The 22423-nt window shown below is 47.5% G+C and overlaps 1 protein-coding gene across 2 annotated transcripts in view; it reads right to left on the bottom strand.

The window, feature by feature from the left end:
• Window positions 1-22423, bottom strand: part of LOC146333997 (potassium/sodium hyperpolarization-activated cyclic nucleotide-gated channel 2-like) — an 83732-nt gene that overhangs the window by 9200 nt on the left and 52109 nt on the right. For both annotated transcript variants that reach the window (XM_084825389.1, XM_084825388.1), the window contains exons 4-7: window positions 21852-22070; window positions 17735-17881; window positions 16343-16583; window positions 3063-3227 (exon numbers count right to left, since the gene is read on the bottom strand). In XM_084825389.1, the coding sequence (XP_084681515.1) occupies window positions 3063-3227; window positions 16343-16583; window positions 17735-17881; window positions 21852-22070 (772 nt within the window). The remainder of the gene's footprint in view (window positions 1-3062; window positions 3228-16342; window positions 16584-17734; window positions 17882-21851; window positions 22071-22423) is intronic.

The following is a 22423-nucleotide window of genomic DNA, read 5'->3' as shown; positions in this document are numbered from 1 at the left end:
TTACACAAACCCACTCTCTTCAATGGTTGTCCCCAGGAAAAGAGCAACAGCTGCTAACATTTGATCGGTTGATCAAAAATGCAGATGAAGAAGAGGGGTTCCTTCTTTCATGAGGTGGTGGGATGCCTCTTCTAAGATGGCATCTGCCCCCTATCATGCTTCCAATTAATTGGGCAGAAGACCTTTAAAAAAAAACCCAATAAAAATGATTTTTAAAACAAGTATTTACTGCAAAAGTGGCTTGTGGTTAGTGCCATTGCAGAAGAGGCATTCCCTCCCATGGAGGCAGGAAGAGGGAGTGCCTCTTCTAAGATGATGCTTGCTGTGACACATGCATGCATCATCATCATGTAGCAGCAGAAGGTGCGGCTGTCATCTTAGAAGAGGTGTCCCTGTCTGTGTGTGAGACAGCAAGGGCTACGCCTCTTCTACAGTGATGCTTGCTGCAACATATCACCACACAGCACAAGGCGGCACTATTGCTGCATAAGAAGAGGCATTGCCTCATGTAAGAGAAGGAAGAACGCCTTTTCTAAGGTGATGCTTACCATGCAGAACCAGAAGGCATTGGCCCCATCTTAGAAGAGGCATTCCATCTCGTGTGACAGTAAAGTGGGAATGCCTCATCTGGGAAATTCTTCATGAATACTTGTATTAAACATAATCAACATTTTTACATGGTGCATGTATATGCTGTAGGAGGTGCCATCATATAAGCGACATTCCCTCCCATTTAAGACTGAAGGGGGAATACCTCTTTTATGATGATGCCTACTCTGACATATGGATGCATCATCATACAGCACCAGGGCACTGGCACTAACTTAGAAGAGGTATTCCCTCCTGTGGAAGAGAGGAGCTGCAGGAGGAAGAATGCCTCTTCTAAGATGGCCCCTACCACCTGCCATTTCTGTAAGTACTTGGATTAAAAGAGTGCCCCCAATTCATTGGGCAACAGATGTGTCATCTTAGAAGAGGCATTTCTTGTCCTCCCCTGCACCAGACAGAATGCCTCTTCTGCGACGGTACCTACTACCTGCAGACTTTAAATTGGGAGTCCATTCTTAATCAAAGAATTTACACAAATGGCAGATGGTAGGTGCCATCTGATTAGAGGTCGTCCTCTTCCTGAAGTGGGATGGAATGTCCCTTCTTCGATGGAGCCTGCTCCAAAAAGAGAGCGCCCCCTTTCCTTTGGAAGAGTTCGTCATTGTTCATTATTATGTGCATCCGACATGTACAGATTTAAATTTACAAATCGATTAAGAAGAATGCAACTGTTTCACTTTAAGATTGCTTGAACCAGGTGAAACTGTTAAAAAACACACACATGCACACACAAATACACGTAGGCATACATTTCAGCAGTCAATCAAAAGCTACCACCAGGCAGGATTTTTGATGGATGTAGACATCTTTGCATTTGGGCTTTGAAAGAAGAGGCCTTCCCATTGATACAGTGTGAGAAGCAGTTCCCTTTATTTGCCAACAAGGTCGGTGGTGAGAGCTGGACCACACACACGCACCTGAAGATTACCCACATCCACCTCCCAGGTGTAAACACACGCACACATCACAGTCTGATCATCTAATTCCTGACGATCCCACACAAAAACCCCTACAGGGGTAGACAACTGACATCTTGGGGGAGCGAGCTCAGCGTCTTTCCATCTCCCCCAGCCCTGGGACACTGCCCTTTTATGATACACCCTTCCCGGGCAGAGGACTCTTATCGCTCCACCACAACCATTCACCTTCCTAGTGCAAACAGCAACAGTGGCTTTGGCAAAGTTCTTCCTCCATGTGCCCTCATGTCTGCTCATTCCCATTTGCATGAGTCCACGGCTCATGTACTGAGAATCTGATGTGGAGAGACAGAAACAGGGAGGGCTCTATTGTGGGGGGCAGGGCAGGAGTGGGTCAGTGCATGGGGGGGTCAGTGGGAGCTCAGTACAAAATGAGAGGCAGTGTGGTGTAGTGGTTAGAGTGTTGGACTGGGACTCTGGAGGTCCAGGTTCGAGTCCCCACTTGGTATGAAGCTCACTGGGTGACTTTCAGCCAGTCAATGGCTCTCGGCCTAACCTACCTCACAGGGTTGTTGTGAGGATAAAATAGAGAGGAGGAGATTGGGGGGGTTACAGCATTTGGGGAGGGGAATTTAACTCTTCCCTCCCCAGCTGAAATCCCCCTTGAAAATTGCCCTCTGTGTTGCAATTAAGCTGAGAAAAGAAAAACTCCCATTGGTACCAATGGATACTTGGGGCCCTAGGGAATAGATTTGGGAGCCTTGGGGAGTAGATCCAGGGGCTATATACATGGAAGCTCCCTGGGTGACTTTGGGCCAGTCCCTGGCTCTCAGCCTAACCTAACTCACAGGGTTGTTGTGAGGATAAAATAGAGAGGAGGAGGAGGACCATGTGAGCTGGCTTGGGCTCCTTACAAGAGGAAAAAAGGCAGGATATAAATGCAATTAATAAATATATACGAACAAACAAACAAATAAATAAAATATGGCCCTGGGGCATCATGTAATTTATGCAGGTCGCAGAACACACACACACACACACACACACACACACACACACAATTTGTGTTTATATATAATTTATTCTGTTTAAAACTTTTAAAGGTTTCATACTGTGCTTTTTTCATGTTGTATGTAGGGTTTTAACTTTTGTGAACAGCCCAGGCAGTACAGAAATGCAACAAATAAATAATAAAACAAGTTCACACACACACACACACACACCCCTTTAGTATGCATATATAACCTACCATTCCTGCCTTCCATCATCCTAACACTTGAGAGAGGAAAAAAACCCTTTTTTCCCCTGAAATGTGAAGTTTAAGAAGCAGAATCAATTATGCAAGTTGGTCAGAGGTGCCCCATTTATTCCAACTGCAGAATCCTCACTCTGTCTCTGTCTCTGCCTGCCTGCTGCACAGAATTGGGATTTTTCGCCACGAGGCATCAACAGCAGCCTGGAAGTCCTCCTCTTGCCATTTCTGGGGAGGTTGGTGCCCTCCGTTCCCCCCAACGCAAGCACAATTCAAACCCATACCTATGCGGTCGAGGCGATCGATGGCAACTGTTTCGAAAGCCCGCCTCATCATGGGGTACTCCTCCAGGACTTCATTGAAGTTGTCCACCGAGAGGGAGTACAGACGGCAGTAGGTGTCGGCGCGGACACTCGCCGTCCGCCGGCCTCTTGTCAGCAGACAAATCTCTGGAGACGATGGGAAAGGGGTTCAAATCCAAAAACGATTGCAGATTTCAAAGGGGTTCCCATACCCCCCCCCCCCCGATTCCTTACTGGATCAGATCAGAGGTCCATTAATACAGCACCTTATTTGCAACAGTGGCCAACCCGATGCCTCCTGGGAGCCTGCAAGCTGTTTGTCCTCAGTGTCTGGTACTCACAGGTATGCCATCTCTGTGCATAAAGCCTCCCTTGGTTGGCTGAGACACCATCTGCCTCTAGGCTTCCCCTCTCCCTCAACTATCATCCTTGACCTGCCATTCCACCTAGCTCCAGCCGAGGGAGAGATAGGAGAGCAGGGTCCACTCCATGGGCTTGGCTGAGCCACCATCTGCCTCTAGACTCCCCTCTCCCTTGACTGTTTCCATTCAAGCTGTGCCTTATAAGAACTTTGTAACTTAAAAGCTAAGCATGCTTGTTTTCCTCTCTCCCCCTGCCCTGCCCCACATCCTTTTTTTCTTTTTTTGTGTGGCACTACTTCAAGTGTAAGCATGGCGGGGTTAGGGTAAAAAAAAAAAATGCACGGTTCCAATTAAAAATAAATAATAATTTCACTGTCATGGCCAGTGACAATGTGGTGTGCTGCCAAATTTTAAGCGGGGGGGGGGGGAGAGGGGAAATAATGGTGCACCAATGGTGGAAGTCTCTTCCAAACTTCTCACACCTCTGCTCAGAGTTAGTTTTAAAAGTTGTCCACCCAGTCAAATGTTGAACCTCTTTCAGCCCAAAAGCTGAATCGCATTTTGCGGAAGCTCTCAGGGGCTGCATTCCAGGGCTGGGCACGGCCAAAGGCAAAAGGGGGTGGGACCAGAAAAAGGGGGCAGGGCATTGTGGGGAATCTCAGAGGGCCAGAATGAAACCCCAGGAGGGCCAGGCTGGGTTGGAACAAAAATGGGGCAAGACCAAAGGCTGCAGCTGCTGATCCTATGCCGCAATTTCCCTGTGCTGCTATTGGCCAAGCTGGCTGGGAATGATGGGGGTTGCAGTCCAACCCATCTGGTTGGGAATGATGGGAGTTGTAGTCCAACCCATCTGGTTGGGGAAGGCCGTTTTACAAGTTTTCATTTCTATTTTCTAGCTCACATCTATGGGCTATTCTACAGCATGGGTGGCCTTAATTGGGGTAGCAAATGAAGAACGCTGGGGCAGACTGTATTTGCCTTGGCCATGGGCGTTGAACTCTTAGGTTAGGGGTGCCAAGATAGTGATAAATCAGATCCAAAGGTTTACTTACAAGAAGACTTTATTGGGCAACTTACAGCACACAGGCATACCCAATGGTTGGATCAGACAGCTTTTGTGAACCCTGAGCCATGGGGTAACATGGGTTTTATACCATACATGTTAGCAGCATAACAGCAGCATGTGCCCCTAGCATTCATTCCCAGCATAAACTAACAGCACTTGGTTCTCAGCACAGCCACCTGTAGCTTTAAGGTAAACAAACTCTGCTTCTCAGGCACATGAGTGATAAGACACTCTCATTAGTATGGAATGTACTGGGGCTGTTATTGGCCTTCTGACTCATCTGCACATGCTCAGAGGCTTACTGCTCACTTGAGGGTAGGATATTAAAGGCAAAACTGAAGTACTTTGGCCACATAATGAGAAGACAGGACACCCTGGAGAAGATGCTGATGCTAGGGAAAGTGGAAGGCAAAAGGAAGAGGGGCCGACCAAGGGCAAAGTGGACGGATGACATTCTGGAGGTGACGGACTCGACCTTGGGGGAGCTGGGGGTGACCACGGCCTACAGGAAGCTCTGGCGTGGGCTGGTCCATGAAGTCACGAGGAGTCCCTCGGAAGCGATCTGCCTGTTTTGCAGATCATGTTTCAAACTTTCCACATAAAACTCTGTGTGCCATGCACCAGCCTTAACCCTTCACTTGTCTTCTCTGCAAGTTAGGCTGTTTGCCTTCGTCTCAACAGAAACTCACCTACTTAAACTTTTCTGCCTTACACCAGTCCCAATGATGCACATTTGGGATAGGCTCTTTTTTGCCTTCTAGTCACATCGTCTCATTTTAAAGAACTATTACATTACTGTGGCTACTCCACCCCCAGGTAATAGGTTCCAGGCATAATCAGCTGCTTCCAATTCACCCTGGGGGCACCCACGGCCATGCTTTTTCTCTTCACTTGTTCTTTCGCCTTGCCTCCTCCCTCTTCCTCTCTTTGCGTTTTCCCCTTTCTTTCTTCTGCCTTGTCTGCTACTTACTTTGTCTTTCTGTCTCTCTTTTTGATAGATTTGTTTGCCTTCTGCATGTTAACTCTGAAGGCTCTGTCTCGGGTGGCACTAACTCAAACCATTGGGAACCACCCTCAGTATCATTCGGAGTTGCAACTGACAGTAAAGACATCAGCAAATATCACAAAGTATTTGTTGTTGTTGTTGTTGTTCAGTCTTTCAGTCGTGTCCGACTCTTCGTGACCCCATGGACCATAGCACGCCAGGCCTTCCTGTCCTCCGCTCTCTCCCGGAGTGTGCTCAAGTCCATATTCATTGCATCGGTGATGCTATCCAGCCATCTCATCCTCTGTCGTCCCCTTCTCCTTTTGCCTTCAGTCTTTCCCAGCATCAGGGTCATTTCCAGGGAGTTTTCTCTTCGCATTAGGTGGCCAAAATACTTGAGCTTCAGCTTCAGTCTCTGTCCTTCCAATGAGCACTCAGGGTTGATTTCCTTTAGGATTGACTGATTTGACCTCCTTGCAGTCCAGGGGACTCGTAAGAGTCTTCTCCAGCACCACAGTTCGAAGGCATCGATTCTTCGGCACTCAGCCTTCCTTATAGTCCAGCTCTCACAGCCATACATTACTACTGGGAAAACCGTAGCTTTGATTATGCGGACCTTTGTTGGCAAGGTGATGTCTCTGCTTCTTACTATGCTGTCTAGGTTTCATAGAATCATAGAATAGTAGGGTTGGAAGGGGCCTACAAGGCCATCGAGTCCAACCCCCTGCTCAATGCAGGAATCCAAGTCAGAGCATCCCTGACAAATGGCTGTCCAGCCTCGTCTTGAAGGCCTCCAGTGTGGGAGAGCCCACCGCCTCCCCAGGTCATTGGTTCCATTGCCGTATTGCTCTGACACTCAGGAAGTTTTTCCTGATGTTCAGCCGGAATCTGGCTTCCTGTAACTTGAGCCCATTATTCCGTGTCCTGCACTCTGGGATGATCAAGAAGAGATCCTGGCCTTCTTCTCTGTGACAACCTTTTAAGTACTTGAAGAGTGCTATCATATCTCCCCTCAGTCTTCTCTTCTCAAGGCTAAACATGCCCAGTTCTTTCAGTCTCTCTTCATAGGGCTTTGTTTCCAGTCCCCTGATCATCTTTGTTGCCCTCCTTTGAACCCTCTCCAGTTTGTCTGCATCCTTCTTAAAGTGTGGTGCCCAGAACTGGACACAGTACTCCAGATGAGGCCTAACCAGTGCTGAGTGGAGGGGAACTAGTACTTCCCGGGATTTGGAAGCGATGCTTCTATGAATGCAGCCCAAAAGAGCATTTGCCTTTTTTGCAGCCACATCACATGGTTGGCTCATATTCAGCTTGTGATGGACAACAATTCCAAGATCCTTCTTGCTCGTAGTGTGGTTGAGCCACGTATCCCCCATCTTGTAACTGTGCATTTGGTTTCTTTTTCCTAGGTGCAGAACTTGGCATTTGTCCCTATTAAATGTCATGCTGTTGTTTTCTGCCCAGCGCTCCAGTCTATCCAGATCACTTTGAATTTTGTTTCTGTCTTCCAAAGTATTAGCTATCCCTCCCAATTTTGTGTCATCTGCAAATTTGATCAGCATTCCCTGCACCTCCTCCTCCAAGCCATTAATACAAATACTCCAAGTCATTAATACAAATACTGAGCCCTGCGGTACCCCGCTCGTTCCCTCTCCCCAGCTTGAGAAGGTCCCATTGAGAAGCACTCTTTGAGTCCGATTCTGTAGCCAACTGTGGATCCACCGGATCGTTGTTTCGTCTCGCCCACTTGGAGCTAGTTTGCTCATCAGGAGATCATGGGGCACTTTGTCGAAAGTTTTGCCGAAGTCGAGGTATACTATGTCCACAGCATTCCCACGGTCTACAAGGGAGGTGACTTGATCAAAAAATGAGATCAGATTCGTCTGGCAGGACTTGTTCTTGACAAACCCATGTTGGCTTCGAGTAATCACGGCATTGTTGTCAAGGTGCTTCCAGATGGATTGCTTTATCATCTGCTCCAGAATTCCCAGGGATTGATGTCAGACTGACTGGTCTGTAGTTCCCAGGTTCCTCCTTTTTACCCTTTTTGAAGATAGGGACAACGTTAGCCCTCCTCCAGTCATCTGGCACTTCCCCCGTCCTCCATGATTTCTCAAAGAGAATAGACAGCGGTTCTGAGAGTTCTTCTGACAGTTCCTTTATGACTCTAGGATGCAGTTCATCTGGCCCTGGAGATTTGAACTCATTCAAAGTAATGAGGTGTTCCTTGACCATATGCCTGTCGATCTCAAGCTGCAATCCTGCCCCTTCAGCCTGGACTTCGCCTTTGCCAGGGGGGCCATAGACCCTCTTTTGGGAGAAGACTGAGCCAAAGTAGGAATTGAGCACCTCTGCCTTTTCTTTGTCATCTGTTATCGTTTTGCTATCCTTATTTAATAGCTGAACAACCATTTCTTTCCTCTGCCTTTTACTATGCACGTAGCTGAAGAAAGCCTTTTTGTTGTTTTTAGCATCCCTCGCTAACCTCACCTCGTTCTCCGCTTTAGCCTTCCTGACGCCATCCCTGCAATTCTGTGCTACCTGCCTGTACTCTTCCTTTGTTACTTGGCCTTCTTTCCACTTCCTATATGTGTCCTTTTTTGTTTTCAGGTCATCCCTAAGCTTTTTGTGAAGCCACATTGGCTTCTTCTGTTGTCTTCCACCTTTTCTTCTTGTTGGAATTGTTTGTGATTGTGCCTTGAGAATTTCCTTTTTTAAAAGTTCCCACCCATCTTGGACTCCTTTTCTTGCTAGCATTGCTTGCCATGGGACCTTACTGATCATTGTTCTGAGTTTACTAAAATCAGCTTTCCTAAAATCCAGGGTACGCGTTTGACTACACTCGGCTTTTGCTTCCCTTAGAACCAAGAACTCAAGTACAACATGGTCGCTTTCCCCCAGAGTTCCTGTAACTGCTACTTTATCCACTAAGTCATCTCTGTTGGTTAGGATCAAGTCAAGGATAGCTGATCCTCTAGTTCCTTCCTCTACTTTCTGTAGGAGGAAGTTATCCGCCACACAAGTCAGGAATTTCCTGGAGGGGCCATGTTTTGCAGAATTTGTCTCCCAACAAATATCGGGGAAATTGAAGTCCCCCATTACTACTACATCATGCTTCCTTGAAACATTGGCTATTTGCTTTTCAAAAGTTTCATCCTTGTCTTCTCCTTGATTGGGTGGCCGGTAGTAGACTCCGACCACCAGGTTCCTTTTATTCTTTGCTCCATTTATTTCAACCCAGATGCTCTCGATGGGGCTACCAAGCTCCTCCTCCTGTGTTTCTGTGCAGAGATATGTATTTTTCACATACAGTGCAACCCCACCTCCCTTTCTGTTCCTCCTGTTCTTTTTGAACAAGTTATATCCTTCAACTGCTGTATTCCAGTCATGAGAGTCATCCCACCAAGTCTCAGTTATACCTATCAAGTCATAATTTCCCTCCTGTATTAAGAGTTCAAGTTCGTTCTGTTTGTTTCCCATACTCTGGGCATTAGTATAGAGACATCGAAGACCATGTGCTTCATAGTCTGGCTTTCTTCCTACATGTGTCTGAAGACTATTATTGGGTGCTATCAGAGCTGTTCTCTCCATTGCAGTGCATGCGCCTATGTCCATCGTTACCCCCAACATTACATCTCCCTTCCCCGTAGGATTCAGTTTAAAGCCCTCCTGATGAAGTTCTTCATGCTGTGGCCAAACACATTCTTCCCAGCCCTTGTGAGGTGCAACCCGTCCCTTGCCAACAGCCCATCTTCCAGGAAGTATAGCCCGTGGTCCCAGAATCCAAATCTCTCTCGTCGGCACCACCTTCGTAGCCAGTCATTCACCTGGAGTATTTTTCGTTCCCTTTCTATCCCTCTTCTAACTACTGGAAGGATGGATGAGAAAACTATCTGGGCCCCAAAGTTCTGGAGTTTCCTTCCCAAAGCTTGAAAGTCTGACGTGATCTCTTCGTAGCTCCGCTTGGCGGTATCATTTGTTCCCACGTGGATGAGAAGAAAGGGATACCTGTCAGTGGGCTTTATGAGTGCAGGCAACCCTTCAGTCACGTCTCTAATCTGTCCTCCCGGGAGACAACATACCTGGCGAGTCCATGGGTCTTCGTGACATACTTGGGTCTCGATCCCACGCAGCAAGGAGTCTCCCACTACTACCACTCTTCTCTTCTTCTTCTTGTAGGCCTGGGTTTCATCGCCTCTGTTTGACTGACCTTCAGCCTCTTGCTCACTCTCATGCAGGTTCCCCTGTGATTCTTCCTCTGCAGGCTGTCCTCCAGTCTCATCCGCAAGTACCTGGAATCAGTTCCACAGCTCCACTGCTTCCACTGGTGCAGAGTGGCGTCTAGTTCTTCTTCTCCTAACTGTCACCGTTTTCCAAGGAGTCTCCTCTACTCCATTTTTCTTCACCTCAGCATTTCCCACTGCCTCAGCTTGCTGTTGCTCTTCAAGCTTCTGGTCTTCCCTTTGCTGCTGTAGTTCCCCCATTCTGTCCAAGAACTCTTTGTGTTCTCTTATTCCCCGGCGGGTCGACAGTCGCCGCTCCAGTCCTCTTACTTTTTCCTCCAGCAGCGTGATCAACTTGCACTTGTTGCAGGTGTAGGCCATGTTGTTCTCAGGCAAGAAAACAAACATGGCACAGGCCTTGCAGGTCACCACCACTGGAGAGTCTTGTCCTTCCATTGCCTCTTTTCCCTTTTTGTGTCTAGCTTTGTGATTGTTCTAGACTAGCCTGTGCCTGCTCCTCTACTCAGTAGAGGTTAAAAGCAGAGTCCCACTGGTGTGGAAGTGTGTGTTACAAGACAAATAAATGGAAAAAAGTTAGTAAAAAAAAAATAAAAAAATAAAAAAAAATGTTAGGGGCCTCCCCCTTGACCTCCCCTGCCGAACTCCCCTGGCCAACTCCTGTTTGCTCCCCCTGGTCGCTCGCTCTGTTCGCTCGCTCTCTGGGAGCTTGCTTGCTTCTGTAGTCCCTGGACCAGCTGGAGCAGCTTGCTCTGCTCTGCTCTGCTCAGCTGGGAGGCGGGAAACAATAGCTTTCCATAGCTATTTTTGCCATAGCTTTCCTCCCAAGGAGCAAGCGTCTTTTAATTTCATGGCTACAGTCACCGTCTGCGGTGATCTTGGAGCCCAAGAAAATAAAATCTGTCACTGCTTCCATTTCTTCCCTTTCCATATGCCAGGAAGTGAGGGGGCCAGATGCCATGATCTTTGTTTTGTTAATGTTGAGTTTCAAACCAGCTTTTGCACTCTCCTCTTTCACCCTCAACAAGAGGCTCTTGAGATCCTCTTCGCTTTCTGCCATTAGGGTGGCATTGTCTGCGTATCTGAGGTTGTTGATAATTCTCCCGGAAATCTTAATTCCGACCTGTGATTCATCCAACCTGGTGTTTCTCATGATGTACTCTGCATATAAATTAAATAAGCAGGGCGACAATATGCAGCCTTGTCGTACTCCTTTCCCAATTTTGAACCAATCGGTTGTTCCATGTCCGATTCTTACTGTTGCTTCTTGGCCCTCGTACAGGTTTCTCAGGAGACAGGTTAAGGTGGTCTGGTACTCCCATCTCTTTCAGAATTGGCCAGAGTTTGTTGTGATCCACACAATCAAAGGCTTTTGCGTAGTCAATGAAGCAGAAATAGACGCTTTTCTGGAATTCTCTTGTTTTCTCCATGATCCAGCGAATGTGGGCGATTTGATCTCTAGTTCCTCTGACTCTTCGAAACCCAGCTTGTACTTCCGATAGTTCTCGTTTCACATGCTGCTGAAGCCTAGCTTGTAGAATTTTGAGCATCACCTTGCTGGCATGTGAAATGAGCGCAATTGTGCGGTAGTTTGAACACTCTCTGGCGTTGCCCTTCTTTGGAATTGGAATGTAAACTGACCTTTTCCAGTCTTGCGGCCACTGTTGAGTGTTCCAGATTTGTTGGCATATTGAGTGCAGCACTTTAACAGCATCATCTTTTAGGATCTTAAATAGCTCAGCTGGAATACTGTCATATCCGCTGGCTTTGTTGTTAGTAAGGCTTCCTAAGGCCCACTTGACTTCACTCTCGAGGATGTCCGGCTCAAGTTCAGTGAGCGCACTGTCATGGCTATCAGGGACATTCAGATCTTTCCTGTATAGTTCTTCTGTGTATTCTTTCCACCTCTTCTTAATCTCATCTGCTTCTGTTAGGTCCCTGCCTTCTTTGTCCTTTACCATGCCCGTCTTTGGACAAAACGTTCCCTTGAGATCTCCGATTTTCCTGAAGAGATCTCTAGTCTTTCCCATTCTGTTGTTTTCCTCGATTTCTTTGCATTGTTCATTGAAGAAGGCCTTCTTGTCTCTCCTGGCTATTCTCTGGAACTCTGCATTCAGTTGGATATATCTTCCCCTTTCTCCCTTGCTTTCCGCTTCCCTTCTTTCCTCAGCTACTTGTAAAGCCTCATCAGACAGCCACTTGGCTTTCTTGCATTTCTTTTTCTTGGGGATGGATTTCGTTGCTGCCTCCTGAACAATGTTACGGACCTCCGTCCATAGTTCCTCAGGCACTCTATCGGGTCTAATCCCTGAAATCTATTCCTCACCTCCACTGTATATTCATGAGGGATATGATTGAGGTCATACCTGAATGGTTTAGTGGTTTTCCCTACGTTCTTCAATTTAAGCCGAAATTTTGCAAGAAGCATCTCATGATCTGAGCCACAGTGAGCTTCAGATCTTGTTTTGACTGACTGTATGGAGCTTCTCCATCTTTGGCTGCAAAGGACATAATCAATCTGATTTCGATATTGACCATCTGGTGATGTCCATGTGTAGAGTCGCCTCTTGTGCTGTTGGAAAAGAGTGTTTGCTATGATCCGCGTGTTCTCTTGGCAGAACTCTATTAGCCTTTGTCCTGCTTCATTTTGTACACCAAGGCCATGCTTGCCTGTTATCCCGATTATGTCTTGACTTCCTACTTTAGCATTCCAATCCCCTATGATGAAGAGGACATCTTCTTTTGGTGTTAGTTCTAGAAGGTGTTGTAGGTCTTCATAGAACTGATCAACCTCAGCTTCTTCGGCCTCAATGGTTGGGGCATAGACTTGAATTACTGTGATGTTGAATGGTTTGCCTTGGATTCGTACTGAGATCATTCTGTCGTTTTTGAGATTGTACCCCAGTACTGCTTTTCCCACCCTTCTGTTGACTATGAATGCTACTCCATTTCTTCTACGGGATTCTTGCCCACAGTAGTAGATATGATGGTCACCTGAATTAAATTCGCGCATGCTTGTCCATTTTAGTTCGCTGATTCCCAAGATGTCGATGTTCAATCTTGCCATCTCATGCTTCACCACCTCCAGCTTACCTTGATTCATTGATCTGACATTCCAGGTTCCTAAACAATATTGTTCTTTACAGCATCGGATTTCCTTTTCACCACCAGACACATCCGCAGCTGAGCGTCCTTTCGGCTTTGGCCCAGCCGCTTCACTCTTTCTGGCGCTACTTGGAAATTCCCTCTGCTCTTCCCCAGTAGTATACTGGACACCTTCCGACCTGAGGGGCTCATCTTCCGGCGTCATCTCTTTTAGCCTTGGGATACGTTCCATGGGGTTTTCTTGGCAGGAATCCTGGAGTGGGTTGCCATTTCCTTCTCCAGTGGAACACATTTTGTCAGAACTCTCCGCCATGACCTGTCCGTCTTGGGTGGCCCTGCACGGCATAGCTTATGGCTTCACTGAGTTACGCAAGCCCCTTCGCCACAACAAGGCAGTGATCCATGAAGGGGATATAGTATTTAACAAATCACAAAATGCACACAACAACCTTTCACTGAAATCTAACACCATGACTGGAACTCTTTTCTTGCATGGTGAGGCATGATGGAGCAGATCCAGCAATCGTACTGCTCCTCCAGGCTGCATGGTCAGGGCCCGTCAAGATCAAGGGAAGGGCATGCTCGCACATGCAAAGAGTTCGAGGCCACCGCTTTCGCATCGGCAACTCCACGCTGCGCGAGTTCTGGCAGAGGGAAGTCCAAAAGTCGTGGATCAAACTCAGCCTGCCGTACACTGAGCTGACTACAAACACTACAAACTAAACTACAGACACACAATCCACAGCAACGATAGTTCAAGACTATGAAAAGCCTCACAGTACTTTCCATGGCAAGTATTTAACAAAGTTCCAGTCCATGTGCAGAGTGCCTCTCAAAAGCCCAGATGATGATGGATCCAAATAGAGGAGGCTCTGGGCAATGAAGATGGGATGTTTCCAGCAAAGGCTCCTCGCTTCTGCATCAGCTCAAAAGGGGAAGGTGTGACCCTACACCCCTTCTAGATCCCTCAACAGACAAAGGCCTTTAAATTTTTAGCAAGGCTTCGGAATAAACAGAGCGGCACAGCTCAGCTCTCTAGCAGTGATGCTTTAACCTGGGCAACCTTTCTACAAATTTTACTCTCCTTCTCTCAGGTTTTCACAGACATCTTCTGGCCTCCCTGCCCACCAAGGCTAAACCAGCAGTGGACAGGGAGTTGGATGACTCCCCCTGGCTCTGCTTCAAGCACACTGACAGAGATAAGCTCACACAGACTCTGACATTCTCTCACTCTAAAAACTACTCCCCCTGCCACACACACACACACTCATCGCCTGATGAGGGGAAGCGACTGTCCAAGCTAGGGAGCTCGCAAAGACATTGCCAGTGCTTCTGAGCTTTCAATGGGTCTACCTGGAAACCTCAATTCTAAGCTATTTCAAACACATTAAAAACAACCAAACCATCTCTTTTGCAAGGAGAAAAGGAGAGCTACGAACCCCTCCCCTTCTGCAAAAGTACACTTAAAGTTACAGGGCGGTTTTGAACTGCACGGCTCTTAACAATAACAGAACAACAATTATACTTTAAACACTTCTTAAACAAGGACTAAGGAAACTGAGGCTTGCGCAGGGAGGGGATCACTAGACAGGCTAGCCAGGGATTCACGACATGACACACACACACCCCTCTTTTCTTCTTCTCCCTCAACCTGACACACACAAAACAACGTGCCGCAATTCAGGACGCTGCGGGGAGATGCGGGGGTCACCTTATACTTGCATTCTTTACGCAGCCATCAATCTTCTTTGGGAGGCGGCGGGGTGTTTTGCAGGGCTTCAAAGTAAAACTTCACAGTTTGTATTTGTAATCCCAAGTCCGAAACGCGACACGATGAGATACAGGGCAGTCAGATCTTTGCCTTGTCAGGGCGACAAATGACTCAGGTCAGCTTTTTTTGCTGGGGTCTCAAACAGGAAAGCAGTCTTAGTTTGCAGTTGCGACATCACTGACAGCGTCAGCCAGCCGCCTACACAGGTCTCACTGTTTTTGAAGACAGCTACTCCAATATCTTCTTCTCAATCAGGTTGGGGTCTCCCAGCTTACACCGTTTGTTGCAGCTTGCAGGAGCATGGCAGTAGCACTTTCTCGATCTCTTCAGCGCACACGCTCAGGCAGTCCGACACTGGACACTCGAATGAGTGAGATTTCGTCATTGCAGGGAATCCCACGGCAAAAGCTTAACGGTTACACACTTCAGAAATCATATAGCTGATGGTCAGTAGCTACAGGCTCTGTGCAATTCTAGAACAGTTCGAAGCTAAACACGGTTACCTTGACAGAGGACTTCAACGTGGCCTCTCCGCTTCATTCTGCCTTGGGACCGTCCTCTGGCACGCTTCCCGCTCTAAGAGGGGTCTGGCCTGTGCCCTGGGGGCTGATTCTTCACCTTTACTCGGTTCCGTGTCTTCATCTTCTGGGTCTTCATTTTCAGTTTCCACTTAGGGATTTCATCCCAATCAGGCGAGGTGATGAGGTTGCACCCTTCGGGACGCCGTGGGCAACTCTTCTTCCGTGCTCGGCGTACCAGGCGAACGGCTACTCCTTCGGCTTCACGCTCCCCCGCCTCGTCAGAGGCCAGGCTGTCCTGCAACGTTTCTCTAGGTAACAGCCTCAGATCTTGTTCTTTTCTCAGCTCGGCCTTGGGCTGTTCTGCTGTTTCCTCCCTCCATTCTGAATCCTTCTGCCCGACAGCTCCTAAAGCTGTCAACAGTAACCACGCTAGAGGTCCTGCACACCGCTTCTCTTTAGCTGACCACTCCAGCTGCAGAGATTCTGACGCAGCTTCCAGGCCCACTGGGGTGCAGTCGTCTTCGACCTCTGGCCATGCAGTTGGGCCACACAGGACCGCCAACTGCTTTGCGGCTGGACCCCACAGCCCCTCCTGTGGCCAGCCTGGGAGGCGGTTTAACACGCCAACCCCCCAATCCTCCTTCCTGAACATGGCAGTATCTTTGGCAACCTGCTCGCTGCGCCAAATGTGTCGCCCCGCAGTGGGCGTTGAACTCTTAGGTTAGAAGCACCAAGATAGTGATACGTCAGACTCAGAGGTTTGCTTACAAGGAGACTTCATTGGGTAACTTCCAGCACACAGGCGTACCCAGTGGTTGGATCAGACAGCTTCTCTGAACCCCGAGCCATGGGGTAAAATGGGTTTTCTACCATACATGTAAGCAGTGAGGCAGCATAACAGCAGCAAGCTCCCCCTAGCGTCCATTCCCCACATAAACTAAGAGCGCTTGGTCCTCAAGCACAGCCACCTGCAGCTTTAAGGTAAACAAACTCTGCTTCTCAGGCACATCAGTGATAAGACGTTCTCCTCATTCGCAAGGAATGCACTGAGAAGGCTGTTAGCGGCCCTTTGACTCATCTGCACGTGCTCAGAGGCTTACTAGCAAGGGAATTGCACCAATAACGAACTCAAGCAAGCATTATGGATCTCCAGGCCCCTCTAACACTACAAATGACTTGGCTACGCTCCTGGCGCCAATACACAGACCCACCTCCAAAGTATGAACCGTCCAAGAGCTTCATCTCCTTGGTGCCCTTGGTCAAGACACTGACCACCCCATGCTGGATGAAGTACATCTTCTTGCCGATGGTGCCTTCGCGGATGATGTAGTCACCAGGCTGGAAGACTTCGAACTTCAGCTTGGTGAGCATGGCAGTGACGAAGTTGGGGTCCGCGTTGGCAAAAAGGGGCATGGAGGCCACCAGTTTCCGGCAGTTGAAATTGACGATCTCCTAGCGAGCAACAGGCAGGGGAAGGAGAGAGGAGGGGATGAGCGCAGTGAAGCAGAGAGCAAAACAGAACCCTGGGAGAAATGCTTGCCTGGAACCCCGGAGAGCCATCCAACACTCCTTTTCAAATCCGCCCTTTATTCAGAACCATGAGGACTAGAACCTCACTTTGCCTTTAGGGAAAAGACTGTCACTCAGTGGGGGAGCCCCTCCTTTGCACGCAAAAGGTCCCAAGTTCAACCCCCAGCAGCAATTCCAGGTAGTGCTGGGAAGGAATCCTGCCTGAAACCCTGGAGAGCCGCTGGAGAGCCGCTGCTGCCAGTGTCAACAATACCAGGATAGATGGACCCAGGGTCTGAGTCCGTATAAGGCAGCTTCCTTTGTTCTTAGACAAAGTTGAAATGTTTCCTTTCTTTTAATATTTTAGAATTCAAATATCTTTTCATTAAAAAATAAATGTAAGTTACTTTTAAATGGAATTGATGGCTGTTTGGTTTGCCAGCCAAAGTATTCTTGTTGCGTAATACTGTCATTTAATTTGTTTGTTTGTTTTAATGCGTAATTGTAGGGTTTTATATTGCATGTGTTTTTGATGCTGTGTTGTACACTGCCCTGGGATCCAGTGAAGGGCAGTGTATACATTTTATAAGGGAAGGCAGGCAGGCAGGCAGGCAGGCAGGCAGTATAGTGTAGTGGTTAGAGTGGGCCTGGGAAGATCTGGGTTCTAGTCCCCACTCGGGCATGAAGCTCACTGGGTGACTTTGGGCTGGTCCCTGACTCTCAGCCTAGCCTACCCCACAAGGTTGTTGTGAGGATAATATGAAGAGGATGAGGACCACGTGAGCCACCCTAGGTTCCCTGCAAGAAAAAAATACGGCAGGATATAAATGTAATAATAAGTACAAAAATATTTCCAAACTCTACTGACTGTTTCCTATTTAGCTGCTGCCTTAAAAAACAGATTGTATATTACCTTGAGAAATCTGGTAATTGCTCTTTTTTCCTAATGGGTTTTTCCTCCCTAATGTTCAACCAAAATCTACCCTCCTGTAACTCAAGCCCATTGGAATTAATCCTTGGCCCTCTGGGGCAACAGAGAAGAGCCCCTCGCCCTCTTCTCCTTGGTGCATATGTGGTCCAGGGATGATACTTACCTCTCGCAAGGGCTCATTGAGTTCTCCCAGGATGCTGTCCTCATCGAACATTTTGCCCTGGTAGCGATGTTCGTAGTAGTCGTGAATCTTCTGCCGGAAGTCTGCCGGCAGCTTGTGGAAGGACATGTACTGCTCCACTTGCTTGTACTGCAGCAGAGGGTGGGGGGGAGGGGGGAGGCAGAAAGAAAAACAATGAATGGGCAGAATATTTTTTTCCTTAGCAATATTCATATGCCAACTTCCTACAGTAAATCATACTCTAGGCAGCTCACATCAAACATTAACTTATCAGAAGGCAACATAATATCGCAACTTTATCTGACATAATAATGTTAAAACCAAATGACCATGAAGCAGCGAGAGACTTCACCAAGTGGCACTAAAAACACATTTTTGAACACAAGGAAGAAAAGGCAAGGATCTGGAAGCCTGGGCTATGAGATTTTGTTGATATGAATTTAAGAAAGAAAAAAAAAGATGAGAGGGGAAAAGGGGCCGTTCTACCAACCCTGCTGAAAAACCGTGCTTTTTTTCCTCTTCCCTCCCCATGCCTTTTTCCTTTTGTGTCATGTTCTTTTTCTATGGTGAGCTTTGAAGGCTGGGACTGTCTAGTTTTTATTGGTTCTATGCGAGACACACTGGGAACCTTTTTTGTCTGAGGAGTGGGATAAAAATGTTTTAAATAAATCAATAAGGAAACCTGCAAATGATCGGGGCGGGGAGGGGGCATGGAGGGAACCCTAGAGGCTGGATCAGTAACGCAGGCAGAGCAGATTTGGCCAGTAGGCCTCACATTCAACTCTCCTACCCTAGGGCATGTGCCCCCAAACACCTTCCACAGCTGACCTTTACCTGGGGAGATCAGGAGCGATGCAGAAGGTCCCAGGTTCAATCCCCAGCATTTCCAGGCCGGCCTGGAAGGACCTGTCTAAAATCCTGGGGAGTTGCTGCCAGTCAGTGTAAATACTGACCTAGACGAACAAATGGGCTAGCTCAGTAGAAAACAGCTTCGTATTTAAGTCAGCCCTTTATTTAGAACCATGAGGACTGGAACCTTACTGTCAAGGCAAGACTGGCGTCCTACGTTCATCTTTTCACAGAAGAACTCCAAAAGCTCACAAAGCCTTCCCAGGAAGCCCCAGAACACACAGAAAGCCAGTCAGTTAATTAACAGTCGTGAATTTTCCTGGACAGCAGTCAACTGGCAAAAGGATTTTTAATTGCTTTTCAACTGGTTGCATAGAGAACTGCTTTGCACTGGCCCATATCTCAGGTCCATCTAGCCCAGTATTGTCGGCACTGACTGGCCAAAGCTCTCCAGGGTTTCAGGCGGGATTCTTTCCTAGCCCTACTGGGAGAAGCTGCCAGAGATCGAACCTGGGACCTCCTGCTAAGCATACCACTGAGCTAAGGTCTTTTCCCTAAAGGGAAAGTGAGATTCTAGTCCTCATGGTTTTGAATCAAGGGCTGATTTCAACAGGAACATAGGAAGCTGCCTTATTGAGTCAGACCCTGGGTCCATCTAGCCCAGTATTGCTGACATTGACTGGCAGCAGCAGCTCTTCAGGACTTCAGACGGGGGCATGGGGGGAGGTGTCTTTTCCAGCCTGACGTGGCAATGCCAGGAATTGAACTTGGGACCCAGCTGTTCTGCCACACAGCTGATGCTTTTCCACAGGGCCCATCACTTTCTTCAGCAATAATTTGACAGTTAATCAATGAAGAAAGCATGAGCTAAAATAATAACATACAAATATTTTAGCTGAAATAATGTAATATTTTAGCTCATGCCTTTTTCATTGATTAACTGTCAAATTAATTTCTATAATAATTATGTTATATTATATTAAAATATTGTTATTACTCTTTTGGTGTTCTATTGGGTCAAGTGCTGTTTATTTCTCTTCTTGTGTTTTCAATCGTGACTTTAATTTATTTGGGTTTCGTTTTAGGATTGCTTTCATTATGTTTTTGTTTTAATCTTGGTCTTGCTATTCTGGCTTGAGTGCCATTTTGGGCGGAAAGGCGGGATAGATTTCAAACAACCAAACAAATGTAATGACAATGATGCCTTTAATGTGTTGACCATCCTGGAAAAACTCTCAGTTATATGCACACAGGGAAAAGAAACATGCACACACTGCAATTAACAATGACGATTACTTTCATTGCTTTAGAAACAGAGAACTATCAGCTGTAGTTGTGGGCAGAGTGTCCCTGCAGTTGTTGGGAGTGGGACAGGGCAGAGGGGCTTCTTATCCCCTGGAGATCCGCCTGGCCAGGAAGGCAAACATCAAGATGTCAGAGGGATCCATCACCCAGACGGCTTTTGCTTCCCCCTTCGCGTGGTGACGGTTCACAGGCCTGGGGGTGAACAGAAGCCGGGTGACACCTGCCTCCAGTGATGGATTACTCGAAGCTCTCAGGTGTCTGTCAATCCATAAGGATGTGTCCAGATAAACGGGGAGAGCTTGATTTGGGGGCGAGCTTGCTGCAGGGTCCAGCCATCAACCTCATGCCCACCTCACACAGCGCCGTTTCCGCCTCCGCAGAACCGAGATCAGCATTGCTCAACGTCAGAGAGCCAAGGCACTCTTTGCTCTCCAATCAAAATTGGAGACATGCTCCAGCCTTTACTGTATCCCCGAAAAGGTTTACGTTTAGCGGAGACGACGCACCCCAACCCTGTTTATTTCTAGCCTGCCTTGGGACCCTCATGAGGTGCCCACAAAGGGACGTGCAATTAAAAGGCTAATTAATGGATTGATTAACAGCAGAAATTGCCAAATTTTAGAGGCAGAGGGGACCCAAAAGGTCTTCTAGTCCCTGCTTGATGCAGGATTGAGACAGGATCACAGAGTGGAGATGTTAAACATGGCAGGAGTCACTGTTCCGAGCAGGACTCCTGATTTGGATGCCCAAATCCAGAATTCTTGCAAAGCCACAACGGAGAGCCTCCCAAAGAGATCTGGTCATGCGCCCATATAAATCTTTGAAGTTCTGAGTCTGGCACATGGAACCCTCTAGATGTGGTTGCACTCCAACTCCCATCAGCCCCAGGCAGCATAACCAACGGTCAGGCAAGATGGGAGTTGTAGTCTGGATGGCATCGGGTTCCCTAAACCTGCTCTAAATTGGCCTAAAAAATGAAGAAGTGGTGTAGCTTATGAAACAGCTCATATCAATGTTATTATATTATTATTGTTGTTGTCATTATTATTATTATTATTTTACTTACTACATTTCTAATCAGCCCAATAACTAGTGTTCACTGGGCGGATTACAATCAGTGAAAAGACTAAAATGCCACAGAAGGGTGAAAAATATAAAATACAAATATTTAAATGAGTAAAATACAATACAATGCAAACCGATAAACAGGATAAATGGATATAAGTCAGAACACTCAAGAGGTTAAAAAGAGTTGTGGGGAGGGAGGGAGTGCGTTCATTACAATCTTATCATAAATCAAAATGTGCATTTGATATGCGTTTTAAACTTTTCCTAATTTGGGGAAACCAGGTTTCGCTCTGAAAGGCAAGGTAAAATTCAGCTTTCTCGTGCTCTAACAATTTTACGCCACTCCGTCTCTGCCACTCCTTCTAATCGCAAGAGCAGGTGGGTGAGTGCCAACAGAACTGGAACCAAAATAGGGTGTCGTGCTCCACATCGATGCCATTTGCTGTGGCTGCATCCATACAAGGGATGTTTGTTCATGTGGAAGTGGCATGGATGCCCTGAAGAACCAAGAATTGTGTTCACCTACCGGCTTTCTCTCCTTTTTTCCCCTAAAAACACGCTTGCAACGTTAGAGACGGCCAGAAGATGTCAACAACATCATGATCATTTTTATTACTTCTACTACTGTGACGATATCCTACACCTCCAGGATCAGAGCATAAAGCAAAAATACGCTGGGACTTTGGGGATTTTGACCACACCCCTTTTGTCTTTGGCCCTGCCCACTACCAGAATGCGGCTGCCGAGAGCTTCTTCAACATGGAATCCAGCTCTCTGGCTGAAAGAGATTCAACACCCCTGGTTTATATACGATCCAGCAAACAGCGGAGGCATGCACATGCGCACACACACTCTTTTTCGCACCCCACCTTCGTACCTTCTCCTGATACTGGCGCCGGGAGGAGTCCAGAGACTGGATCAGGGCTGTGGCATGGCCGATGAACATGGCATAGCATGTGGCGCCCACGATCATGCTCAGCATTGTCAGCCAGATGTCGGTCATGCTCTCCGGTGCTTGCCGCCCGTACCCAATGCACAACATGTGGCTCATGGACTTGAAAAGGGCGAAGGAGTAGAGCTCGCTCCAGGTGTCGTTCTAGAAGGGGAAGAGAGGGGAAAAGCTTCAAAAGGGCCCCCAGGCATGTCCGTACTGTCATCATTACAATATCTCAGCTTTCAATTAAAAAACAGATAACACCAGATCCAAGTTTCTAGTCCCTATGGTCCCAAAGGGTTGATTGGCAGTGTCTGGGCAAACACACTTGGTGGGAAATCTTAAGAGGCCAGATAGGGTTGCTGAATAAGATTTCCAGCAGCTGGTTAGCAGCGGGGGGGGGGGGGATTTCTCTGCGTTATGGGGCTTATGGGAGCTGGGAGTCCAATACACCTGTCGAGCCCCAAGTTGCCTACTCCTGGCTCAGACGTAACTGTGAATGTAAGGCAGTGTTT

This window comes from Heloderma suspectum, chromosome W, assembly GCF_057233095.1.
Source record: "Heloderma suspectum isolate Gila_16-S chromosome W, 16-S_ref, whole genome shotgun sequence".
Lineage (NCBI taxonomy): Eukaryota > Metazoa > Chordata > Lepidosauria > Squamata > Helodermatidae > Heloderma > Heloderma suspectum.
This window is presented reverse-complemented; position numbering and strand designations above follow the sequence as displayed.